Genomic DNA, 26,394 nt, shown 5'->3' with positions numbered 1-26,394 from the left:
TTAAACCCTCATAACTTCGAAATTTTTATAGATAAATTTTTTTTAACATTTTTTCCATGTTCCTGGTATCTTACCTTATATGGCATTTTTCTCTGGGGCGCGAGTTCTGGCGCACCTGTATAATAGAAAAAAATAATAGTCAAATTTACTCACTTGTGAGTACTTTATCTCACTTGTGAGTACTTTATCTCACTTGTGAGTACTTTATCTCACTTGTGAATAATATTTGATTTCTACCACCAAAAACAATGGTCTAAGGTAGCTCAAAAACTCAACCTGTAAGATAAAATTTTTTTGCATCTTCTGATCGTTGCTATCATCTCTTAAAATTTCTGCCATTGCGTGTAGGATTTTTTCTCCTCTATCGATTGAAATTACTTTCATCTTCGTATTAGGAAACAAAATAGTAAAAATTGTTAATAACATTATTTGTCAATTGTTTATAAATTATTAGTTAAAGTAATTGTTATATTATTAAAGTAAGCTTATTGGAAAAGAGGAGCTGTTTCTTTTACTTGCAAAAGACTGGCAATAAAACAAGTAAAAGCTTTTAAAAACGACTTGCCAAAAAACTATTATATTAAATTCTTCATATGAAGAATGATATTTTACTATGCGGAATACCGGGAACAAACTAATCAGGAATGTAAACTAATAATGTGCGGGCAACCGACGCCGGCAGCCATCCCCTCTATTTTTTTAAACACCGTTGCCGGCAGCAGAGGCACCGTCATTATTTTATCCCACTATCAATTTTTTGTGACTACATACTAACCAGAAATTGCTACATCTCTTGTTTGAATAAATGATGTTTTCAAAATTTATTATAACGACCATTTTTGATGGCAATAGCGATTCTTGTCACCACAATGATTTTTCGCTGCATTTTTTGTTTAAACAAGCTATTGTTGATGACCGCTCCATTTTTAACTGGATTACTATTCCAAATTTCTTGTTGGAACAAACCTAATACTGTTACCAAAAGTTTTCTTTCAACTCAAATAGATTATTATCAACCGAAAACCTGAAAAAACAAAGTTAAACTCAGCTTGACCACTCCAATACATTTTTCACCCCCCATAAATTCAAATTATAAGACGTAAAAGCCCCGATTTAATATTAAATAAAACGACAAATAAATCACATCATATACATAAGCCCATCTCATTTTAACTTGCCACCAAATGCCCCATTTCAGGCTTCCGGCGCCCTCGAAGAGCACCGAAGGATGCGAGAATACCTCCGTCGAATGGAACGCGACGGTGTCCAACGCGTTAAGATGTTCCTCGTTATAACAGCCGCCTACGTTCTTTTCTGGGGTCCACTCTTTTTCGTCACACTCGTCAACCACCCTATCGTAGGCAACCCTCTCGGACACGAGGTTAGCGCTCGATTTCGCATCGACAAAGGAGAGTAAATTGCATGTGTTTCAGATAACGCTGCACATATCATACGTTCATGCCATTGTCAACCCTACACTTTTTTTGGTATTGCATAGAGGGCTCAGAAGAGCAACTCTTGATCTCTGTTGCGGATGGATTCCATTGTGGTTGGGGAACCCCAATGTACCCCCGCCCCCAGATCCCCCCAGAACCGACATATCGCTGCTCAAACCGCCCCTGCCCGTACCAGCCCACCCTGATAGCTCTATGGTAATTAAATATTATATGTAAGTGGTGTACACAGCATGTTTACTATTTATTTACCTAAGCACAGTCACAACACTAATAACGGTTATAGGCGATTTTAAAAATGATTTTTCGTCTATGACTGGCTATTAAAAAAAAAATTTTGCACACGTAGACCAGTCATTAAAAATTAAAAAAAAAAAACATTCAACGTCGAGAAATTTGTACAAAATAATAAAACCGTTTAATAAGAAATATTGTACAAATTCCGTTTATTTAATGACTGGACTACCAAACTCAGGGCACATTTCGGGGTTAAAATCCTATCTTGTTGCAGGGAGACTCCGATTTGAGTCCGTGGACTCCGGAGCCGGTAAACGGAGGAATCCAAATCCCGCAATACATCAGCCCGGAGCCGAGTTCACCACCCGAGAGTGACTAGCATCCGGATTGGGACAGATCCACTCGGATCTAAGTTAGTCGTCACGAGTCGTACAGTAAAAGACTGCAATCGGATTCTTGAAGAATCAAAAGACTGCGAAAGTTTTGCGAATTGTTTTCCCAATTGTAACTTTTCTTAATCTCAACCGAACTGTTTGATTTTGTAAAACTTGAAATGTATACTGAAAAAGAAGAGAAAGTTTTGTGTAACTCCAAACAAAATCCGCCTCTTTCAGGAATTGATAATTTTAAGAGACAATTCGAGACGATTAGATAAAAAATAAATGTTGGTGACTAGATCAACTATATCATTGTAAAAGAACACTGTCAATGGGTACTAAATATTTTACTAAAACACTGAAGAACTGATATATAATTGTAACTATCTCAAGTCTTTCTTGTAGGATAGAGAAGCTGCAATTCCTAAAATCAAAGTCCCCAAAAATTGCTCAAGGTTAGCTACAACAGATGAAACTAGCCAATTTTAGAAATTGCAGTGCGAATGTTACTTGTAGTAGAATAGTATTTAGGACCAGAGCTGCAATCAAATCCATGTGATTAGATCGTAAATGTCACATAGATCCACTAAGACACATTTTTCTCCATACTGAACTGTAATAAATGGGAAATCTGTCGAGCACGAGCTTTATCGTTTCATGCCACTTTAATGTTATTCTAGACATATCCAGAAACGCTCTATTTTCTCATTTATTCCATCACTTTATATTTATAGTATTTGTGTAATGTCAATACTTAATTTCCTGATTCGTGAGCCGGATTCTCAGCTGAATAAAGCAATAACACAATTATGTCCAAATGTATTCAGGTTAAAAAATAACCACTAAATATGTGCCTAAATGTATAAAAAATAAATTTAAACAATAAATATTTGCTTTTGTATATAAACGTGTTATGTAAATTACAACGAAATTTAATAACAGATGTCTAATTTACGAAAACAAAATTGAAATAAAATTACTGCACTCGATATATTCTTCCAGCATTTTTTTGCTGTATGTATTACTTCATAAAGAAATAAATCTTGTCAACAATCAGAGTAAAACTTGACTTACCTGCTCGAATCCTCCCAAAATATCCGTCGTGTCCATTGCAGATGTTACCGGTAATGTTTTCAGAGTTTTTCCCACGATGTGCGCCAAAACTCGCACGACTGTGCTTTTTCCCGCCGCAGAACTCCCCACCTGCAAAAAAGTTTTAAAAAGTTTAACACAACATCTGAAATACAATTTTATTTCTTCAAATTGCTTTGAATTGTTTATAATATAAAATTACTACAAATAAAAAACAAAAATAAACTTACAATTTTAAAAACATTTATGAAATTTCAAATATTCCATTTTTTCACTTTTTATGACACCCTAAAAACACAGTTAATACAAAAAGTTTTAAAAAAGTAGTTTTTGCAAAAATGGTTTTGTGATATTAACTTAGTGTCCACGTACTTAGACATTTTATCACAAAATTGATTAATTTTAAAATAAGGTAACCAAGAGCATTGATAAAATTACTATTGTGAAATACAGGGTGATTCACACAACTTTACGACCCTGACAAACTTTAAATGCAACACATTATACATTATTCATCTATAACTTAATATTCTTAGTTATGTTTAATTAGCATGAAATCCGGACACCCCTAACATCAATGAAAGTTATAATTGACAATTCGTTTTTGTAAAATTTCAAAAATTTTTGTTGATTAAAAATGTATTCTAATGACGAAAGGGTCGACATGATATTGATAGTGAGTGTTAGAAGAATGTAGTAGCAGCCGAAAATTTGTACCGGCGGGGCGGCGGCGTCGGTATCCGACAGATAAAATTTTTAGATAATTGGAAGTTGAACTACGCCTAAATTGGCCAAAACATAAACGCTATAGACGACGGACTGCAACGAATCCTGATAACGAAATAAGTCTTTTGTGACGCGCATTCAAGCATGTTTACAAAATAATGGACATCAGTTTGAAAATTTGTTGCATTAAGTTCTCTAGTTATTGTTTAGTTTTTTGAGTTATTTCACTGTTTTTTTACTATTTCACACATTTCACTGTTTCTTTATTAAAATAAAAATGTGTTGTTACTCCATTGTAGTCATTTATTTATTGATTGGCGTTATTAGATTTTTATGAGGAATGTCCAAATCTCAAATAAGTTTATAATTAATAGTCTTTTTGAAACAAGTTATAATTGAGTAACGTATTACTGGTTGCATTTAAAGTTCGTCGGGGTCGTAAATCACCCTGTATTTTGCCAGCTAATAAAAACGCGCTTATCTCTCCCTAGCCCAGACTAAACTAGTAAAAATAGTAAAAATACCGCGCTAGAAACTCCTAACAAATTCACGGTGACTGCTCGTTATTTTATACAAAGGGCAAAAAGTCTCAAAAAATATCGATTTCCAAGAAATGGTACATAAAAAAATGTTGCATTTGGTTGTGTTCGCACGTAGTTAAAATTAATAGCTTAATGCACTTATTTCTATTCCAATTAATGAATGCTCAAAAAGGAGTTGTAGAGTCGAGTACAGAGTTTTTTATTTCAGGACTATATTTGGGTTAGTTTGGACTGTTTCGAGGTAAACATATACAAAAGGGTACCAAGGTGCCATTCTATACTTTTTCGCTTATATCCTGAAACCAAAATTAAAGCTATAAAATTTCCTATAAAAGAGCCTTTAGGGTTTATTTTATTTCAAATAGATTTCGAGATGTTCGCTCGCAAATACCACACTTTAAATAAACAATTTTATTCCCATTATGTTGTCTCTAAATCCTAAGGTATCAGACATTAAATTTCAACCTACAATTTAATAATTTCTTGAAATTTTTAATATTCTAAAATAAAGCCGTCGAATCGCATTTTCTCGTTATACCTACTGTAGAAAGTAACATGGTAAAACAAACAATGATTGGAACGGATTGTTGGTTGTAGATTGCAAATTGTAGGTAGGCCTCTACAGCTTGCAGAAAACGAAAACAGTCTTTTCATACTTACCTCCACTGCACATTATCCCGAAAAAGTGAAGAATGTGAGGTTATGTTTCACTTCTTGCATAAAAATGTCCAAATTTAAAGAAAATTTCCACTTTCGTATTCTCGGCGCCAATTCATGTTGTGTTTATAAGCAGAAAAGATAAGTAAAAACAAAGTAAAAAACCTATTTCAGTTTTAAAAGTGAAGGTTTGATTTCCCAATCAAATACAAAAAAACGCACCTAGGGTACAAATTTTACCTAACAATGCTCACAAACACGGGAAAAGGGCACACACAACATTTTCAATAAAAATTGGATTTATTTTTATAAATGAATTGAAATCAGAATGAACCAATTTTGCAACATTTTTGAATGAATACAAAAATCAAAAGTGATTGGTTTCTCCATGGTTACCCACATTATTATAATGGCCGACCTCAAACGGACCAATTATAACAATGCATTAAATTTTTCAATGAAATCAAAAATCTAATGTGATTGGTTTTCACATTAAAATAATGGCCGACCTTAAACGGTCCAATCAGAAGACATAACTTTTACAACAATTCTTACGTTAATTCATTATTAGTTTTTTTAGTCTAACAGATAGTGCAAAGTAGCCAATTCTTTATCACAAACAAAAACACCGTTTTTATAAGCTTTAATTTTGTACGTAACCATTTTTTTCTTAACACGCATATAAAGAAATAATTTAGAAATATAAGCTAAAAAGCCAAAAATGACACCTTATTTGTGCCCCCTGCACCCTAAACATCTCTCAGAATTAGTGACTTTTGGTATGTTTACCTCCTAACTAACCCAAATACAGCCACAAAGTCAAAAACTCTGTTCTCGGCCATGCATTCTACAACTTCTTTGTCGGCGGAACAATTTTTGAGACCTGATATTTAAAATTTATTTTTTCAGTTCTGTCCCTTCTATAGTCTTTCGAAATTAAAAGTAAAACTTAAAAATTCGATTCCGTTTTTTTCTAATGTTATATTTAATCCGAGGTATTTGACATTTCAATTAATAAATAATTTCTAATTAATTTTTTTAATTAACTTTATACTTAACCAATAGGTAACCACCATTTACATGCATCAAACAAATTATTTACTTACCAATAAGCTCATCCAATTCAGATTAACACAATACGCCAAGCTCCTCAAAACGGGCAATTGCGACCTCAGCACCAAACAACTCTTCTCCTCACTGATCACATTCACGTCGATCCTATCTTTATTCCTCCTCAATCCCGCATCCCCTATCCAGACTTCTTCATTATTTATATACAAAACAGGAGCATCACCGGAAATTCCGCGTCCGAACACCTCCTTAAACATCTCACTCACTTTCCTCTTATCCCTCAAAGTTCTCATCCGGTCACCGTAAATTAAGTGCACCAAACTCTCCGGTTGATATTTCTTATCGACACTTGGGTTAACTTCGAAGTGATAAATCATGGCTTCGCACCACCGAGTCAAATCGCGTAAGTTAAACTCCCATGGCGAGCCTTTATTCCCGAAACTGTGGCTATCTAACTCATCGTGAACCCTGGAGTTGAATTTCAACATCTTGTCGATTATTTCACGAGGAATCCCCGGGAATTGGTTACTCAATATTAAATTGAGATCTTTATCGGTGAGTGAAGTAACATAAACTTGGATAAACCGGTTGAGGAACGATTGAGGCAAGCCTCGCCGACTACCCCCCTGCTTGAGAGGGTTTTGACAGGCGAAAAAACGCGTCCCCGGCTTGACGTAAAAAGTTTTGCCCAACTCGGGAATAAAAATCTCGCCCCGATGATCCAAACAGGCGTTTAGTCCCTCCAAAACCGACTGCGAGGCCAAATTTAACTCGTCGAGTAAAATCCAGTGACCCTGTTTCAAGGCCTGGAGAAGAGGGCCATCACGCCATGAAAACTGCCCCCCTGTGCCCCCCTCAACCGGTAAATCAGCTCCGAATAAGTCAGAAATGTCGGTTTGGTCGGATAAATTCACCCGGAAAATTTTATGACGGGCTAGTTTTGCTAAAGCAGTCACGAGACTAGTTTTGCCTACTCCGGGACTGCCTTCCAGTAAAATCGCTTTGTTCAATTGCATTCCTCTCAATAATCTTAAAGTGTTATATGTCGTTGTTGGAGCGTTGAATGAGAAGGAGTGGTTTTCGCGAGTTTCATTACCCGTTTCGATGTAGAAGGGTTTAATTCCGAATAAATTTCCCGATTCTTCGATAAGTAAGTTTGCTGAGGATATGTCAGGGAGGCTTGAGGAACTTAATTGTTTTTTAATGTATAATTCGCAAGATCGTTTGAATTTTTTCAAACTGTTTAAACTAAAATGGGAGAATTTATTTAAGATTGTGGCGAGTGAAAAACCTACTTTTCGGTTCCTGTTATTCCAGAGCCTAAGCCGTCCAAAAATGTCAAATGTAAACCGTGAAGGTATGACTCGTAAACACCAATTTTTTCAGCACAGTTGTTGATAAAGTTTACCCAAGTTAAAATATCGCGAATACTGACTGTGCATCTATTAAAAGTAACGAAAAGAAAAGGGTAATTAAAAAAAATGAAACGACTTACCTTTTCCCAATTTCCGTATTCCGAAACCACTCCACAAAATCCATAACATTTTTTCCGATACCACTCGATCCATCCTGTTGATTCCCAAAAGAAATTCCCTCCTTGACATTTTGTTCAATTATCGCGACCAAATCATTGCGATCAGTACACGATTCACACCAGATCTCCGTAAACCGATTTCGCAAAGCTGGTGACAATTCTTTCTTACCAAAATCACCACCAGGATTCATTGTCCCAATAAAATAAAAGTTAGGATCAGCAACAATTAATTCCGAGTTGTTTGGATTATTTATATCAGCTCCTTTTTCAGCTATTAGTAAGGTTCTTTCGGGTTCTAATCGGATAAAAAATTAATTATTTTCTAGACCATATGTGAAAATAATTAAACCCACCTAAAAGAGAGTTAAGACGTTCTAACACACTATCATCAGCGAGTGAAATTTCGTCGGCGAGGAAAACGTTGCCTTTTAACATTGCTTTAATTAAAGGACCATCGACCCACTCAAATAATTTGTTAACATCATCATCCTTAAAAATGGAATTAAAAAAAATAACTAAGAGAGTAAAAAACGTACCATGTGATCCCTGACCGGTCTTAATCCACCAATAAAATCGCTACTCTCGGTATGCATGTGACAATTAACCGAAATTAATTCTTGTTGATTCAATTCAGCAATTAATTTACAAACTGTTGTTTTACCACCACCGGTTTCACCCACTAAGAGAACTGGTTCTTTAAAATGGAAAGCTTTAGCTACCAAAACGGCCAATTGTCTCATATTATAAGTCCACACAATATTTCTATATTTGTCTCGATTTTCGTAAATTTTCGTTAAAATACTTTTAGTCACAATTGATGTTTTTTCCGACACTTCAAAATTAATAAAGTAATAATAATAATGTACTAATTTACACTTACGACTAAATAAATTGTAGGGATTAACTTCCCGTTTTAAGTGTTTTTGCAAAACTGTGATAATCTCATTTTTTTCTTCACTTTTCCTGACCCTTCCTGCCAGAACTAGATACCCTTCATCGGCCAAATGTTGGTCCCAATCATACAATTTTTGCGTGTTTTGTGCCAGACGATACCTTTCGCCCCATCTGAACAAATCCCTCAACGTTATAAAACCCTGTTTTCCCGCAAACGCAGCAGAACCTCGTCTCCTCGTCTAAAACTCGCAATTCGCAAAATTCAAAATAACCAAAAACGCTAAAACCTGTAGATCCGTCATCACATTAATCATCTTCTTGGCATACGACGGTGCCATTTGACACCTCCTATGCAAAATAAACTCCAACTCCTTTGGCGGAATTTCATTGAAATGTAGTTCAACGAATCGATTCCTGAAAGCTCTCGATAGCATTTTGCGTCCTCCATACGAACCTGGAGGATTTTGTGTTGCAAAAAGCATAAAATTCGGGTCGGCTTTGACGGTTTCTTGTGTCTCTGGAATGAATAATTCGCGATTGTCGTCAAGGACGCGGTTCAAGGCTTCGAGGACGTCACTAGGTGCCAGGTTTAGCTCGTCGAGGATGATCCAATGGCCTTTACGCATTGCTTCGACTAGAAGGCCTTCACGGAAGACTAGTTTGCCTTCACAGTCGGCGACGTATGAGCCGATGTATTCTTGCAGATCGGTGTGTTCGTGGTTGTTGATTCGGACGCATTTGTTTCCGCTTGATTTGGCCAAGTAGGCTATCAGACTGGTTTTTCCGACAGAAGTGTCGCCCTTTGAAAAAGTAATGTAAAGAAAAGAGTCGATATTGAACCCGAAGTCGCAGTCCTTAATCTATTATTAAACCGAATTCCATTTACTGTATTGCTCTCTCAAAAATGTAGGTAACTGCAAAATTTACTTTAACTGCTGCAGTTTATGTTAAAATAATCTACGCCTATTTAATAATAAAATCAAAAAAATAATAGCATTCTTTTTCTACCATTACAAAAATAATGAATGCAAATATTTCATACTTTATAAGTAGAAGTCTAGAAGGGTGGATGCGCCGGGTTAAAACCTAAATTTTACTAAAAATTATTAATACCACGTGAAAAAATAGTACTATAAGAAAGTTTGATTCATTAACTTTTTACTAATTATACTGGTAGGTTTTGTAATTATAATTTCAATTTGAATTTTAGAAAAACTTGAAAAAACAATAGTTTTTGAGATATTAAATAATAAATATTGGAATAGAACTATCAGTTATGCATAAACACTATAATATACATATGCGGTTGTAATAAAAAACAAAATATTTTTTACCTTATCAAAAAGTGATACAATATGTAAAATTAATCGAGAAACGAGCTTATACAAATTGTTTTCGACTTATAAATTATTTAATTGTAAAATTATAAATTGTTTAGTTGTACCCGAAACCATAAGGGCGGTAATAGACTAGCGTAAAACACGCGGCGGGTTACACGCGACGTTTTTCCCGCTGAAATGGAAACAAGGAATTCAAATGGGAGTGACTACACTAGCGTTTAACACGTTTAAAACCGCTTGCTAAACGCCGACGATTGCGTGCCAGCGGGCCATCTGCGAAAAACGTTGGCAATGCAATACATTGCTTCTTACGAGTTTGAATACACTAGCAGCGTTTTTTTCTATGATTTGAGAAATTCAAATGAAAATATTTTGTTGTAAGTCTGCTGCTGAGAACAGGGTGCACTCAGTATCGCAGAAAAAAACGCTACTGTGTATGCAGAGGCAGCCTAAGCGGGGCGGGTGACACGCCGCGTGTTTTACGCTAGTCTATTACTGCCCTAATACAAAACGATTCCGGCTTTCTGCCATGAAATAAAAGTTTTATGAGAAAAACATAGAATATAGAAAAAAAGAAGGATGTAAACTAAACTCGTATTTACATTTTATTTATTACACAATTATTTGATTTCTTTCCCTACTTAGTTCTTGGTTTATTAGTTTTAACATTTTTGGTGACACAATTGGACTTAAAATCCAAACTCAAAGTTTCACGGCCAGTTTCAAAATCAAATTAAATATTGCTTTATAATATGAAATTTTTGTCGAGTCTGTGGTAATCAGTATTAAACAACATTTAATTTAAAGCTCCTTTAAAGAAAATTATGATTAAATTAGGCCTTACTTCAAACATACAAAAAATAAAATAAAGCAAAATAATGTTCACTTTTTTATATAAACTTTTTCTATTCCCTAAAGAAAATGTTTAATGCAAATATAATCTGACTATATTTAAAAAAAAAGTTAAAAAACTTTAAGTAAAAAGTTGAGGTTTGATTTAGTGTGCTTGAAGGTTAATTATGTATTTGTTGTATTTCGTTCGTGGAATGAAAGAACGAATTAGATCAATATACTGTTTTATTATGGGGCACCGTTTCGACAACGGCCGTTTTTTTCTTCAGGAAATATCAATTTGGAGGGATTTGTTGTTATTATGATGAACATGGGGGCGAATTGGGTCGTGCTACACAGGTTTACATCGCAAATAATAACATCAAACCCACAATTACAAGCAAATTTCACATTACAATAAGAATTTTAAATTGTCCGAACGACACAAATAAACATTACAACAGCAAAGTTAACAAAATGTGTTTCATTCGACAAAATACAACAAATACATATTTAAGTAAAGAAGTTTGACTTTCTGATTTTAAACTCTTTTATCATTAAGTCTTGTAAAATGTATTACCATATTTAGTATGCAATTATCTATTTTAATTTTTTTCTATTCATTCATTTCCTGAAAAATCCATTTGTTGTAGTACTTTATAATATATAAATTTCTACGTAACTACAAAATATTTTTAAACCGCTCCAACATTTATGTTAAGTAGCCTACACCTATTGAGTATTATACTAATATTAACACTAATTAGTAATAAAATGTTTCCTCTTCCTCTAAAAACTTACATAGTAATAATATTTCTACTCTGTTAAAAATGGTGAATGCGCCGGGTCAAATATTCTAAGTTATAGCTTTGATTAATGTCTTATTTTGTACTTAATTTTTAATTTATTGTTTATTGAACAAATTTTCAGGTATTTTTATTTAAATATTTTATTCTTAACTTCATTTTAATATTTTTTTGTGTTTGATGTGTGTACTATGTAAGCGTTCTAACACAAGTAAATAATATACATTACATTACATAATGTATTACACAATTACCTAATTTCATTTTGTCCTATTTATTTCAGTTCTTATTTTAATTAATAAATTCAGACTTTCTTGAAACCATATAATTATTGATTAAAAAAAATAAAAACAAAAACAATTCACTTACTTGTCATAAATAAATAGACAAATAATTGTATTATAAAGATAATTTTTGAGAAAACAATAAACTGTGCTTACCTGGAGTAAAACTGGCAATCCTCCAATCGACACAATTCTTACTAAATCCTTAAGATTTTTTCGCACCGAATCGGTCAAAATATAATCATCAGGAACCACACATTCTAAATTCCCCTTTCGAACCCAGTAACCCTCGAATTGAATATAATCATCAGAATTGGTTTTAGGTGTAGGAATTGGTTGTTTTAAAACTGACTTCAAAGCCTTATCATCACCTACTAAATATCTAAAACATTTATATTTTCAAATTTGTCTCCACAAATCCATTATCCAATTACTTCGCAATCAGATTTTCAACAATACCATACGACTGAGAATCCAACTGTGTCAAAAAACTCAAACAAAAAGCCTCATAAAGACTCTTCTTGACCATTCCACACGGGTTCCTCGCTGTAATCATCAATGCCCGACACAGCGACCTCAGTGAGAAATGCGGTTTGTGCCCCAACCCATCCGTCAAACTAATCTCAGTCTCCTTCCGAACTCTCAAATAAAAATCAACGATTTTCTCCAGCTCGCCCTCCTTCAAAGACAAAGCGTCCAAATAGCTCCCAACCAGTAAAAGCAAATCATTTTTTTCGGTCAACTCATCGACGTAAAACTCAGTAAAGCGGTTCCGCAGCCCCGCCGGAAGGTCCTTCTTCCCCACGTCCGTCGAGGGGTTCATACACGCAAATAGCGTGAAATTCGGGTGTCTCCTCACCGGCTCTTTATCACCCCTTTCTAGCAAACACAGCGACCCTCGCGAGCCCTCCAAAAGCCCCGACAAACATTCCAAAGTCTCCGCATTAGCTAAATTAATTTCATCCAGCAGAACCCAATGACCTTCTTCGACAGCTTTCACCAAACTGCCCTCGATGAAAGCGAAAGCCAGAGCGCTTTTCTGTTTCAGTTGCAAACTTAGTTTGTGTAACTTTTCACCGATGGATTGCCACCTCGGAAAAAGGTGTTGCTTGGGGGCCGACGGCTGGCTCAGACGCGAAATTGCAGCATCGTAACTTTTTGTCATTAATTTAACGAGATCTGACCATCTTTGCTCATTGTAACAACGAGCGATGTGGCCGATAAAAGTCCGGTTTGGCTCGACTTGAAAATACTCGGAAAACACTAACTCGAATTCCTTACGAATTGGGGAAATCACAAACTTCAAATCGACCGGTTTGTAACCCCCGAGTAAATCAGCAGAATCCGACTGTTGGTTCATGTTAATAACGACAAGTTTTTGGCCGATTGCGTTCGCCAAATATTGAACCGTTGACGTTTTCCCGGTTCCGGTTTCACCGACGAGAAGTATCGGTTCTTGCAGATTAACACAGCACAATACACGTTCTAGAAGAACAGTCGCAGGGCGAGTGAAATAATAAGATTGTCGCAAAGACAAAACATCGTTGTCTCGTGCAATAATACCACGCCCGACTTCCAAATTACTTGCAGTTAACTTCATTACCGGTTTGTAACTTTTGAAGAAAAACTCAGCTTTCTGATTGATAATCCCTAAATGAGTACTAATTTCTCTCGCCAAATTCAGGGCTTCTTCTGTTTTGGAAAACGAGCAACAGAACACATCAATGGCATCTTGCAACACTTTTAAAGCACTGTTTTGACTACTTATATCAAAGTCGATGGCGGCTCTTGAGCACCATTTGAAGAAATCACGAGTCGAAATCAAGCGACTTGTTTTAGGTAAGTCAGTGTTTTTCGTGAATAAATTAAAAACTTTTATCATTCGGTCTGCAACCGTGGCAAATTGTGGGTGTTGTGATACTAGAATGTCTTTAAGTTCGGCCGAAGTCAACGGATCAATATTTATTTGAAGTAAGTGTTTCTCAAGTAAAGTCATTGCGTTTGAAAGTTTTTTGTGGTGGCCGGTTATTGTAGACATTAGTCTGGAATAAATTATTTTGGTTAAATTGCTGCTTTTGATGGAAAATGTAATTACTACTGTAAGTTTGTATACCTTGCAGGCTAACTTTGTTGCGCATTTTGACCTCAAGGCCTGACAAGAGTAAAATGTTTGATCATAAATATGGGTGATAATGAAGTAAGTTGGAATCTCTTGGTGCTAAGTTAGGGAAACTCGTCAAGTGTCCCATTTCAGTTTCAGGATGTTGCAAAGTGTTGTATATCACTGTCATATAATCTGATAATAATAAATGGGCGATTTTGTGACTTTTCATTAAAACATTTCTCTAATATAGCTCCAAATTCGTCAAGAATTCGTTTTTAATTAAATTTAATCTGTGTTCAGTTTTATAACTTTGTTAATTTTGCAAACTACAATCATATCACATGACTTAGCAATATTTGGATTTGAATATGCATGAATTATCATGATGTCGATAGATGTTATTAAATCCCAAACCGCCTTTTACTTTGGCGGTCTCTTGGGAAAATGTTTTGACTGATTAATGCAACAAATCCAAAATCATAATCAAACCATAAGTGGCACTTATTATTTCAATTTTGATAGATAACATTAATAACAGCAAAAAATTTTATTGCAAACCAATATTTGAATTGCAAACAATAATTTATAAACATATTATAAAATAAATGCAAATAAAAATACCATTATTTGCACTTTATTTGCACAAACATAGACCTATTTACTGTTTTATTAAAATCGATATTTTGGGTGCCCTTGAATTGCGCTCACTTCAAGCACGGCATTTTAATCCCTACAGTGGACTGCGCTCAGAAAATTTTTACTTACCTGCGTTGCGTTAATCCCTATGTGAACTGCGCTCAGATCGGTCGATATGTCTCAGCGTGATGTAAAGAATTAAATTACTAAAAATTAAATTCCCAGGCTGATGAAAATAGGGATTAACCGGTTGAAATTCTTTGCATTTCGAAATATACAAAAACGAAATAGGTTAATATTTACATTTACTGAACACAAATATGTTTAGGTGTACATTACATAACAGTGTTTTAAAAAAATTGGTCAAACTTATAAGATAGACATTTCACAATCTATTTGCTTCTCTTTCAATATTTTTTTAGAATTAAAACATACCTTTTAATACAGAATATTTCAGAACTCGCATATCAGAGAATAATGTCAAGTGCCGGCGGCATTAGGTCATTAAAAAGTGCACCCTAAGAAGTGCTCCCTAAAAGTTCGAAGCACCAACCCATGGGTGGGTACCCCGTTGCGGTATGATGCTACTGAGCGCAGTTCACCTTAAGGATTAGCGACCCTTATTAGCCTCATTATACCTGTTTCTAAAACTGAGCGCAGTTCACCCTGCCCCCATATTTTTATTCATTCAAAAAACCCTTGTTACCTGCCATCTTAACGATAGCCATAGGTACTTCCAAATTTTTGTAAGAGTTTTTTTTTATAAAAAAAACAATTAAGTTTAAAATAGTATACCGGGTGCGGCATTGGTTACGCCCATTGAACTAATTATTGATAGGGTATAATATGAGAATTTTTCTATTTTTTTGATAACAGTAACAGTTTTGTGTATTTTATGAATACTTTCTGTTAATTTACCTATAAAGTTTTTACACTAAATGAATCGGTACATGTTTTTTTTTTATTTAAACACAAACCATACCCGTGATTTATGACAAAATGGTATAATTTCTCAACAAAAGAATCATTTAATCACCTAAATTTACGATGGCACAAGTAGCAGGTCATAAATAAAAATGATTTTCAAAGTTAAAAGGGAAAATTGTGTTTAATTCAAAATCTAATTGGTATTGATATCTGATTTTGTAAACAATTGTAGGAAGTGAATCTGCGTAGGTCAGTATAAAAATTAGAATTAAACTTTTTGGGAGAAAATTACTTTTTATTTCTTTTGGCTTTGTTTGTGAATGAAAAATTACCAAAAAATTAGAGAATGTACCTTCCTAATGCTCAGGTAAGTGTGAAAAAATTCAACAATTTTATTTAATTAGAAGTGGGGATTTTCTTTTTGGGCGTAACGGATACCGCACCCGGTATTATTCAACAAGTTGGCCATTTCCACGACGAAGATAAAATTCACATTACGAGCCGAAAGCGAGTGGAGCAATTCATCTGAATAGAAATAGTCACTAATTCTTTTAATCCTAAATGACTATGTAATGTTTTTTTACATTTTTTCTTCTTTTTATTATTAATATTTAATTTGGTCTACAGTCGTGAAGAAAATTTTAAATATTTTCTCCTCACTTTTCAATTTTCTCCACAGTTAAAGATTCGACAATTTTCTCAACTGAAAACGGTTGAAAAAAGTACAATTTTTTTAATATAAAAATACAATTTTTAGTTTTTCTAGTTCCCAAAATTTGTTCTCAGAATCATAGAACTGTCATCAAGGTGTAACACCAAACTATTTCAAAACGATTATTCTAAAATAAATCACCCGAGAATTGTAATTAGGTAGGTAATACAACGTAGCATTTAAAAATACATTTATTCTCACATAGTTCTTGTCAGACTCATGTATTAGATAACAATTTATAATTTTTGTGAAATACGCAAACTACGCATATCAAGAGTGTTGTAAAAATTTCATTAACTTCTGAAGTACTAACATCAACACCTGTCAGTTATTTATTAAATTTATCAAATTTTAAACATTTACCAGTCATTACAACCTTCATACCAGTATCTTGGATTTTGTAGTTTTTTTTTGTTTGTTTTTTTTTTCATTTTTACTTCATATACTCGTATTATAAGAAGATGCTTACCTTTGAGTGAAAAATAGCTGAAATCCCGGCGTTATCGGCAAAGAATCGCGATAACCTGGAACCGTGAGACTCCCATTTTCCAGCAAACTTGACAAAACTGAGGCTATATCCATACTTGCTGAATCAATGTCTTCGAGTAATACCCAATTTCCTTCAATCACCGCCTATAGAAAAAAGCACACACAAAATCGTACGAAATGTGAAACATCCAAATTCACCTGTGTAACAACTCCCGGCTGCCATACAAACTCCCCAGGGATATCAGTACATCTATACGTCCCCAATAGCATTTTACTATCAGTTTGATCACCTAACTGAACTTTAATAAAATTTTCTCCCAGTTTTCTGCCAGTTTTATCCGCTATATATTCGACTAAACTAGTTTTGCCAGACCCAACCGGGCCTTGTAAACAAATGGCTTTCTTTGAAGATAAACCAAATGCAACTTTTCTCAAATTATTACTAGTTGAATTAACCATAACTAAATTTTGATGAGGGGTTATTGATGATTTAAATTTTGGAATGTAGACACCAGAAATTTCCACGACTTCTTCTATTTCTTTAGCACCAATACTGACAACAGGGTGTTGGTCTAAACCCAAACTTACTGACTCTAGTTTACTCAAAGTAAGTAAATTATTGTAAGTGCAAAGAAATTTCTCGTGAGTCTCAGGTGATAATTTTGATAAAATCAAATCTTTGAGCTGATTTTCGCTCATGTGGGTAACAACAGAAACACAGTGACACGCAATCCATTGTATTTCTGGAATTTCATGATCCAAATATTTGGTGGTAAATTCAGACCAATTCCACTTTTTTACATAAAATTGAGGATTACTTCGTAATAAAGCGTAACAAGATTCAACTAAATCTAACTCAGAAATTGGTATATTTTGAGACATTTTGCTCTTCTTTGAAACAGGATGAGCCTCATCCACAAATGGTGAAGGACTTGACTCAAAATACTTTGTTGCATACCTATAATCACAAAAAATTTAAAAAAAAACGTTGAGTGGAATAAATTAAATACCAATGCAAATCATTTCTAACTCTGATAATCCTTCCCAACAACACGCAATTAACCTTATGGTGTCCAATATTTTTAACACCCTTATCATAACCAATTGCAACAGACACGATTTTAGGAAGAAATTCGGAAAAATGGGTAACTACACTTTGAAAATAAGTTGGAAGTGTTATAATATGTTGAGCTATGTAATGTAAATGTAGATCATTTTTCTGGCGTCGATTTAAATTAGTATTCTTTTCCGTATGCTGTGAAAAATAAATAAAATTTCAACTTCTACCTTGTCAAAGCAGTCCGCACATGTTACCTTAAAAGCAATGCAAAACTGTTCGTTGATTTCACAAAAACTTTTCAGCTTCTGCAACAACAACTCATCTTCACGCGTCACGTCCATTTTATCAGTTTAACAACATTTCTTTGCCACTCAAAAACTCACAAAAACATCAAACCAACACGGCACCACATGACGGAACGATTCTAACCTCTTTTAATAAACACATGTTTGAAATCACAACTGCGCAAGTGCGGTAACAGCTTAGCCAACTAAATCGACTAAAAATTCTTACACATCTTGATTACAATTGGTTCACAATTAGTGCATTTAAATTAGTGGATTGGCAGCAGAATTATTGACACTTTGTTTGTCAAATGTGATTATTTAGCACGTGTTGTGTAAAATATTTCAGATTATTGAAAATGGGGGTTGATAAGGTGCAGTCCCACCGTCCTGGCCTTTTTAAACAGACAAACAAGGCACACAAACATGGGCGACACCGCTCCAAGGGCTCAATCAGCAGCGATGCGAAAGGCAAGTTTTAAGGTTAGGTGAACAATTGTTTATTTTTTCGGTTAAATAGGCAAAATTTCGGTAAAAACGTTGTCTAAGAAGATTAAGCGGGACTTAAATCGCGACGAAAGGCGTCACCAAGCTTTACAGATACGTCAGAATAAAAGAAACGAGGTGTTGAACAAGAAGAGGTCATTGGGAGGGCTTGAATATGCCCCCTTTTTAGTCGCTGTGGTGCCCCTAAATAAACTAGGGGATCCTAAAGAAGTAGTCGAGTATTTAACCAAATGCGACTCTGAGGCTATAATTAGTAAAAGTCCAACTGGAGTCACTCACATTTGGTTTGAACACTTTTTATCTACAAAACTTAATTACTAGAAATTTCACATTTTTAGTACTCCAAGATTTAAACAAAAATTCTCATTTATTGCTCCCTCAAGTGACAATGAATTAGGAGTTTTGGACGCTCTTAAAATATGTGATACAGTTGTGTTTTTAATGTCAGCTGCAGGAGGGGTTGAAGAAGAGAATTTAATTGATAAATCAGGACAAAATATTTTAATGTCATCATTTGCACAGGTTTTGTCTCAATCATTAAATAGCTTAACTTTTTAACTAAAAAAAACCGCAGGGCTTACCAACTCCTGTTGTTGTGTTAAGTGACTTAAATACTCTGGTACAAAAAAAGCGTCACGATTATAAACAACAAGCTCAAAAATTAATTACAAAGTGGTTTCCTGATGAAAAACTGGTAACACTGGAAAATGAATCAGATGGAATTAATTTATTAAGAAAAATTGGTAATCAAAAAAGAAGAAGTGTTTTATACAGAGATAGAAGGCCACACATTTATGCAGAGGATTACGAGTACACAGCTGATGAAACAGGTGAAATTATCCTATATTTTGGTAATTTTATTTTACAAAATGGTTATTTTAGGGCCTTATGGAACTTTGAAAGTAACCGGTTATTTGCGTGGAGCAGCTTTATCGGTAAATAGTTTGGTGCATTTGCCTGGAATTGGTGATTTTCAAATGACTCAAATAGATGCTCCCTTTGATCTTTACGCTATTGAAAAGAATAAGTAAGTTTAAAGCAACGTGTTATGCAAACTGCGCGTTTCACGTGTTTCGTTGGTTGCATACATTAACTTATTTTTCAGAAATAAAAATGCAACAGGAATGGATTCACTTGAAAAGAATGATACTAGAGTTTTGGATAGAGCTGACCCAGTTAAACAAGAGTCATTGGATGCCGAAAATGTTCCAGATCCAATGGATGCGGAACAAACTTGGCCCACCAGTGAAGAAATTGACATGGCAGAGCAAGAAAACAAGGTTTTTCTTTCAATGACTAAGTTATAAAAATTTCACATTTTTTGTAGGCGAAGAAAGTGAAAAAAGTCCCTAAAGGATGGTCGGATTATCAAGCAGCTTGGATTCCAGACGATGACGCTGAATTTCTAGAAGATAATGGCTCTTCAGATGAAGAATCAGACCAATATATGGACGCAATGTCTGAAGAAAAATCGGAAAATTCCGATCAAGAAGAACAAGAGTTTGACACTGTAACAGAATCAGAGCTTGCCCCAAATGATGAGAAGTATGACCAAGAAATGGATTTTCTAGCAGAAAGACAGGAATTGGAAAAATTGAAAGCTGCAAGAACTGATAAGATGTTTCCTGATGAAGTAGACACACCTCTTGATCAGCCTGCGAGAGTTAGGTTTCAGAAATATAGGGGACTTGAAAGCTTCCGAACATCACCTTGGGACCCTAAGGAGAATTTACCAAGTGATTATGCAAGAATATTCCAATTTGAGAATTTTGATAGAACGAAAAAGCGAGTGTTGAAAGAATTGGAAGACATAGATGGTGCTAAAGTGAGTATAACTTTTTTTAAATCTATAGATAGTTTATGGGTTATTTTCCAGCCTGGATGGTACATTACTGTGCATATAAAGAACGTTTCACAGCTCTTATGGTCAAATTTTATAAAAATTGACGCTCCTTTGGTGCTGTTTGGGTTGCTACCCCATGAATACAAAATGTCGGTTATTAACGTTGTTTTAAAACGAACCCCAAATTACTGTCTTCCAATCAAATCAAAAGAGCGCTTGATTTTCCAATGTGGCTACAGGAAATTTGTCACAAATCCCATATTCAGCCAACATACAAATGGCCAAAAACACAAGTTTGAAAGATATTTTCAACCTGAATCAACAGTTGTTGCCACTTTTTATGGCAGAATACAATTCCCTCCCTCCCCAGTTCTTTGCTATAAAGAAGAAAATGGCAAGTTGGTTTTGGTCGCGACGGGAAGCTTGCTGTCGTGTAATCCTGACAGAATTATTTTGAAAAGAATTGTTTTGTCAGGACACCCATTTAAAATTTATAAAAGATCTGCGGTTATAAGGTTTTTGTTCTTCAATCGTGAAGATATTATCTATTTCAAGCCTTGTAAATTGAGGACAAAAATGGGGCGTGTAGGACATATCAAAGAACCTTTGGGTAAACCTTGCCTAAATTTTTTAATTATTAATGTTTTGTGATTATTTTAGGCACACATGGACACATAAAGTGTATCTTTGATGGGCAGTTGAAATCGCAAGACACAGTTCTTCTCAATTTGTACAAAAGAGTATTTCCTAAATGGACATATGAAGATTTGGTGGTCAGTATTGCCAATAATAAAGAAATGGAAACATGATTATTTTGTTAAAAATAACTGTCTGATATGTAATATATGTATTACATCAATGAAGTGTTGAATGAAATTGATTTTTATTTCAACATTAATGTACCGCAGTTAAAACTTTACTAAAAATATATTTTAAAAACTATTTATATTATTAAAACACTATTCAGTAACTTACATCTAATTTATACAAGAAGGAACTAAATAATGGATTGTATATTACAAATTTTGAGAAAGGAAATAACCTATGGTCACATACTGCACTCAAAATCTTTTATCTCATTCAAGTCAAATTGGTTTTGTGAATATTCTCAGGATTATTGCTTTGAACGACTTTTTCAGGATTGATAAAAGTATTTCCGAAATTTGTTCCATCGTATTTTTCAAAAAAAATTTCCGTCATTTCAATGTCTTTAAGATTTATTGCATCAACATCTTCAGAATTTTTTTCATTCATCTCAACGTCTTGTTCAGGATATATTTCGTGGACTTTGTCAGAATTATTGATTCCAACATTTAATTCATGGATTTTTCCAACATTTAATTCATGGATTTTTCCAAGATTTAATTCATGGATTTTTTCAGAATTTTCTTCCAAGTGATTAACTGCAGGATTATTGATTTCAGAATTTTCATGTTTTACTTCGTGGACTTTTTGAGATTTTTTTTCTCCATCCATTTCAACGTCTTTTTCGGATTTTTTTTCATTCATTTCAATGCATTTCTCTTCATTTCCTTCCCTGTCTGTTTTATCTTTAAAATCGCCACTTTTCCCCTCCTTTTTCGGTTCACGTTCTTCCCTTATCTTCTCGAGCTCCTTTAAGAACCTTACTTTGCTCTTCGCTGAACCAAAACGAAATTGACTGAATAGTTTACGGTGATAAATCACCACTGTATCAATTTGGGGTTGTCGGCACTCCTTGATCTCATCAGGCGATATAAAAGGATTGAAACATTGCCGATTTAAGGGCTCTATTGCAATTCCCAAGTCCTTAATAAACTCGACATTTGCCTCGTATTCACTAGTCCTGTCTTCTAATCCCCTCATAATTACTCCCAAATTGGTAAACCGTGGTCTGGGATTCTTTTCCCGCTTCCCGAAACCTCTGGGAAGAAACGGCTCTGGAAATCAATAAATAGTCGAAAATTTTTAACACAATAGATTTTTCTTACTCCAACCCTTTTTACGTTCACACTCAAAACACATTTCAACATAATAATAACAAAAACACGTTTCTCTGATTCTTCTGAGTGTTTGCGCAGGCGTCTGTGGGCCAAAGGTGCCAAAAGTTAGAAAACAAAATTCCCTAAATGTGCAAATATTTTCGCACATAGTATACCATTCTATTTTGCAGTGTTATGAACATACGAATACCAGTTGATGTTTACACAATTTTTAAACTAAAAACAGTTTTTTTTTCTTCTTGTTAAGCTAAATCCAATAAGTTGGACCAATAACAGATGTATGCATTATCATTTTAATAAAAATAACGGTATCTTATCCGATATGTTGTATATTTAATACATAACAAAAATGAAGTGTTGAATGGAACAAATTTTTAATTCAAGTGATTGCAACACGCAATTATTTTGAATTTTTTATGAAAATTTCTTTTATTAAACTACAAATTAGCCAAGAGGACAGAAAAATTATCACAATGCTGTTATAGTCCAACAGTAGTAAAATAATTATCGTCGTGGGAAGTTATTCTATTCTGCAACTGTTAGCAAAGTGAAGGCTTAGTGATTTATCTTCCGCATCTCGACTAATTACCACTTATTTAAATTAAATGTTTATAATCATTATGATGGTCGTTTTTATTAAAAATTGGGCCTTGAGGGATTGAATTATTTGTCATTGGATGCACTTGTTTAACCGATAACAATCTCAATTGTTATTCCACAAGACATATAAAAGTGAATCATCTGTTTTATCACTTTAGTGTGGCGACATCACTGTTTAAAATCTTTCGATTTAGGGTACCCCACTTGAAAAAGTATCAACAATAACAGAAATTTTCAAATTGCAATTTACATACAGCAATTCTGATTTCTGCTTCTTGTCTAAATCAGTAACAAATTATAACAATAAAGACATTAATCACTCATTACCGCAACATGACCTCAGGATGATAAAGATTTCTTAGTGATTTATTACGATCGCAAATTTTTAAATTTATTTACTATGACCTATGGGTGTCTGAAAGTTACGAAAATTGCCTACAGAAAAGCATTAAAATATTAAAAAAAAAAACTATGTTATAATTATTAAGCATTCATTTTTTTATGTTATTTTATGCTTTAATCCAAATTTTGAAAATAAAACCCATGTGTATATATATGTAACCAAGAATCCCACCTTTCAGTATTAAACTCAATGCAAATTAATCTGCTTCATTTTTTCTAAAGCAAGTGAAAAAAAAATATTCTTAGGAACTTTATTTAGATAAGAATACTCTTCATATAATTGCATAATCAATAAAAATGCAACCAGTTGTTTTCCCTTTCATAAAAAATATTTTATTAATTAAACAAGACCATAAACTACTTGCTCAAAAGGGAATTACGCAGCAGCAGGACACTAAAGTGTTGTAATTGGCGGGAAATGCGTTTCATACATATTATCCAGTTATTTGTGTCAAATTAATTCTTTACAAATAATTGAGGGTGTTTTTGTATGCCACTTTTTGGGCTTTCCGATTTTTTTCTTTGTCTCACAGACAAGAATAGAAATCTATAAATGAAATATCAAAAATATCTATACGATTTGTGCTAAACAATGTTTCTTTTATACATTTAATCATTTAAAAACTTCATTGAATGAAAAAACGTTTTGCCATTATGTGGCAGCCTTTAAACAAAATATGTTAATTTATTTCTAAAAAGAATTTAGTCAAAAAATTCTTCAATAGTTATAAACAAATTACTTTTTTTAATTATATGTTTAATAAAAATATACAAAGAAAAAAAAGTAAAACATCTGTAAAATAATTTGGAAGAGAAATTTTAAGCTATATTGTATATTCCTTTTGCAAATTAAGTGTGAAACCTTCTGGCTCAGCTTTACGTGTTTATAAGTTTGCAATAATCACTAAATGTACTAAATAAGTGTTTATATCTTGATGTTTATTCCCATATATATCCCTATATAGAAATTAACTCTTATTTCTAACGAACTTTAACTAAATTACTCATTTGTCTAATGAAGAATTATAAAAAATGAGGAAAAAGATAAATAAAATAAAATTGAGCTATACAAGATACGTAAGATGACATTTAATTTTTTTTTAAGAAATCTTAATAATCAACGCAAAAATGTAACTAAACAAAAAGTTTGATTATTTTTAAAAAAATAAAAAATCGTACTTTATTGTAGCATTTTTATTATTAATAACAGATACAAGGTGTTTGGTCTATCGATTGATATTTGATATAATTTTATTAATTTTTTTTTAGTTATACAAAGTTTTAACTGAACATATTGCATCTTTTGAGATATTTATACTATTTTAAACATACTCTTTAATTTTAACTTTTAATAAGATTACAGCATCAGATTGTCATACTATGCAAAATTTAGTGTATTTATTTATTTATTTCTATTTTTAAGATACAACATTTTTACGTCTACTTATTTGAAATAAAATGTTTTTTATTAATTTTTTAAACCATGGAGCTACAGATTGAGAGTTTGACAAAATATAATAACGAGAGCACAATCTGGCAAGCGAGAATATAAAATTCTATTTCAAAAAGCAGAAAACTTTCCTTTTAACTAGAAATAGTTTACTCATAATATAAAATTACGAAAACTAATTTACTACGTATATAAAGCATCTCTTATTGATCTATTCATAAACTGCAACTTTTATTGTATTGAATGAAAGCTGATCGAATAATATCATAATCGTAAATTTATTATTGAAATTTTCAGTTCACTTCGATTTCTAGTTTTCCAAACGTGATGGGCATCTCCTTTTGTCAAATTTACTAAATAAAAATTCCAGTAAAATATAAGTAATTATCTTGAAGACATGACAAAATTAAACCAGCTATGAATTAAAAATAAGTAAATTAATGATACTTTCTCCTTTTATAAATAAGACAATTACGGCGACGAAATATTGTCAAAAACGAGAAAGCAAAAATTACTTCAGACTCTTGCAAATAATGTCAGTTGAAGCGTTATTAAAACTTCTTCAAGAAAGGCTGTAATTTAATACATTTTCAAAGATAAAAATTAAAAATATGCAAATAACACACCTACAAACCACAAGTAGGTGTTTTACTGTATTGTGCAAAACCGTATCCCACCCATCTTCTCTTTTACTGCACCGAAATCTCTAAATCTTACATACAATCCGTTTAAAAGAATCACAGTTGTAATTACTTGACTTTCACAAATATGCAAAAATCGCAATGCATTTTTCTTATTACTTGTACCAATCTGTTTTTTGCAACAAAATGAGTAAGAAAATAATTTCGTACCTTATTATTAACATTTAAAAATATATTTTCTAAATTATAATAGATTTAAATTGCAGCAATTCTGTTCTTATCGTATTGTGAAATATTGCATTGTTTCAAAACGTTTCAAAATAAACAAAACAGCGAGTAATGACTGGTGAATTTTAAAACTGATAATTCTTACGACCGGAACTAATACTAATAATTATTTTATTTTTGCTCCATCGTTGTGTAAACTAGTGATTTTTTGACATTTCTTGCACGACCTCTAGAGAAAACTCTTTATCATCTTATTGGAATTACGAAGTAATTAATGTGACAAAATGAGAATAGATGACTGACATACAGAGCCATATAAAATAACAATGTAATTTTTACTTATCTTTAATTCGTGAGCAATTACTTCTTTCTATATGGTAAATAATTAGCAAGGTTAAACTTGGTCTTATAGATAATTGCGGAAGATACGCAAATCGTTTGAAAAATGTTATATGACAGTAATTCATGACTCAAACTAATTAAAATAACTGATTCAATAAAACTACGAGTATCAGCAGTGAACTTTGTAAAATTTTAACGAATCTAATGAGTTTATTAATGACGAAATTTTTAACACAAATGTTGATTGTCAAATGCAACAAAATAAATAAATATTAATGTGTAGGTCTAGGTTATCACTTGCATTAATTAACACAACCGAAAGCGTTTTAATTCCTCCTCCTG

General features: G+C 33.3%; 4 protein-coding genes across 7 annotated transcripts in view; 2 read left to right on the top strand and 2 right to left on the bottom strand.

Annotated features, from left to right (window-relative positions):
* Positions 1-3,038, top strand: part of LOC123013783 — a 29,169-nt gene extending 26,131 nt beyond the window's left edge. For 2 of the 3 annotated variants that reach the window (XM_044412560.1, XM_044412561.1), the window contains 3 exons: positions 1,199-1,381; positions 1,434-1,652; positions 1,966-3,038. In XM_044412560.1, the coding sequence (XP_044268495.1) occupies positions 1,199-1,381; positions 1,434-1,652; positions 1,966-2,070 (507 nt within the window). In that variant the 3' untranslated portion in view covers positions 2,071-3,038. Of the gene's footprint in view, positions 1-1,198; positions 1,382-1,433; positions 1,670-1,965 lie in introns of all 3 variants that reach the window. The other variant, XM_044412562.1, reaches the window with a different exon arrangement.
* LOC123013782 (midasin) overlaps positions 1-18,188 on the bottom strand; it is a 78,165-nt gene extending 59,977 nt beyond the window's left edge. The window contains exons 1-14 of the mRNA XM_044412559.1: positions 18,028-18,188; positions 17,724-17,968; positions 16,912-17,671; positions 16,694-16,857; positions 12,280-13,887; positions 12,002-12,227; positions 8,872-9,384; positions 8,571-8,823; positions 8,227-8,522; positions 8,044-8,179; positions 7,652-7,985; positions 7,452-7,598; positions 6,192-7,404; positions 3,143-3,271 (exon numbers count right to left, since the gene is read on the bottom strand). Of these exons, the coding sequence (XP_044268494.1) occupies positions 3,143-3,271; positions 6,192-7,404; positions 7,452-7,598; positions 7,652-7,985; positions 8,044-8,179; positions 8,227-8,522; positions 8,571-8,823; positions 8,872-9,384; positions 12,002-12,227; positions 12,280-13,887; positions 16,694-16,857; positions 16,912-17,671; positions 17,724-17,968; positions 18,028-18,114 (6,111 nt within the window). The 5' untranslated portion in view covers positions 18,115-18,188. The remainder of the gene's footprint in view (positions 1-3,142; positions 3,272-6,191; positions 7,405-7,451; positions 7,599-7,651; positions 7,986-8,043; positions 8,180-8,226; positions 8,523-8,570; positions 8,824-8,871; positions 9,385-12,001; positions 12,228-12,279; positions 13,888-16,693; positions 16,858-16,911; positions 17,672-17,723; positions 17,969-18,027) is intronic.
* Positions 18,189-18,358: 170 nt separating this feature from the next.
* On the top strand, positions 18,359-21,349 carry LOC123012565 (pre-rRNA-processing protein TSR1 homolog). 2 transcript variants are annotated; one of them, XM_044410580.1, is made up of 9 exons: positions 18,359-18,528; positions 18,578-18,848; positions 18,903-19,086; positions 19,139-19,394; positions 19,447-19,591; positions 19,670-19,844; positions 19,892-20,389; positions 20,441-21,017; positions 21,068-21,349. In XM_044410580.1, exons 1-9 carry the CDS (start codon positions 18,417-18,419, stop codon positions 21,214-21,216), a joined length of 2,367 nt encoding a protein of 788 aa, XP_044266515.1. In that variant the 5' UTR covers positions 18,359-18,416; the 3' UTR covers positions 21,217-21,349. The 2 variants fall into 2 exon arrangements, with proteins under 2 accessions (XP_044266515.1, XP_044266514.1); XM_044410579.1 differs by having other exon boundaries at positions 19,892-21,017.
* Positions 21,106-22,676, bottom strand: LOC123012566. Its single transcript, XM_044410581.1, has 2 exons — positions 22,378-22,676; positions 21,106-22,326 (listed from the first exon to the last, which is right to left on the bottom strand). The coding sequence occupies exons 1-2, from the start codon at positions 22,535-22,537 to the stop codon at positions 21,488-21,490; spliced, it is 999 nt and encodes a 332-aa protein (XP_044266516.1). The 5' UTR covers positions 22,538-22,676; the 3' UTR covers positions 21,106-21,487.
* Between the last annotated feature and the right edge of the window lie 3,718 nt (positions 22,677-26,394).

Source organism: Tribolium madens, unplaced genomic scaffold, assembly GCF_015345945.1.
Source record: "Tribolium madens isolate multiple individuals breed KSU strain unplaced genomic scaffold, Tmad_KSU_1.1 Scaffold_96;HRSCAF=242;Tcas5.2_LG5, whole genome shotgun sequence".
Lineage (NCBI taxonomy): Eukaryota > Metazoa > Arthropoda > Insecta > Coleoptera > Tenebrionidae > Tribolium > Tribolium madens.
Note: the sequence above shows the minus strand (reverse complement) of the source record. Positions and strands in the feature narration are given on the sequence as shown.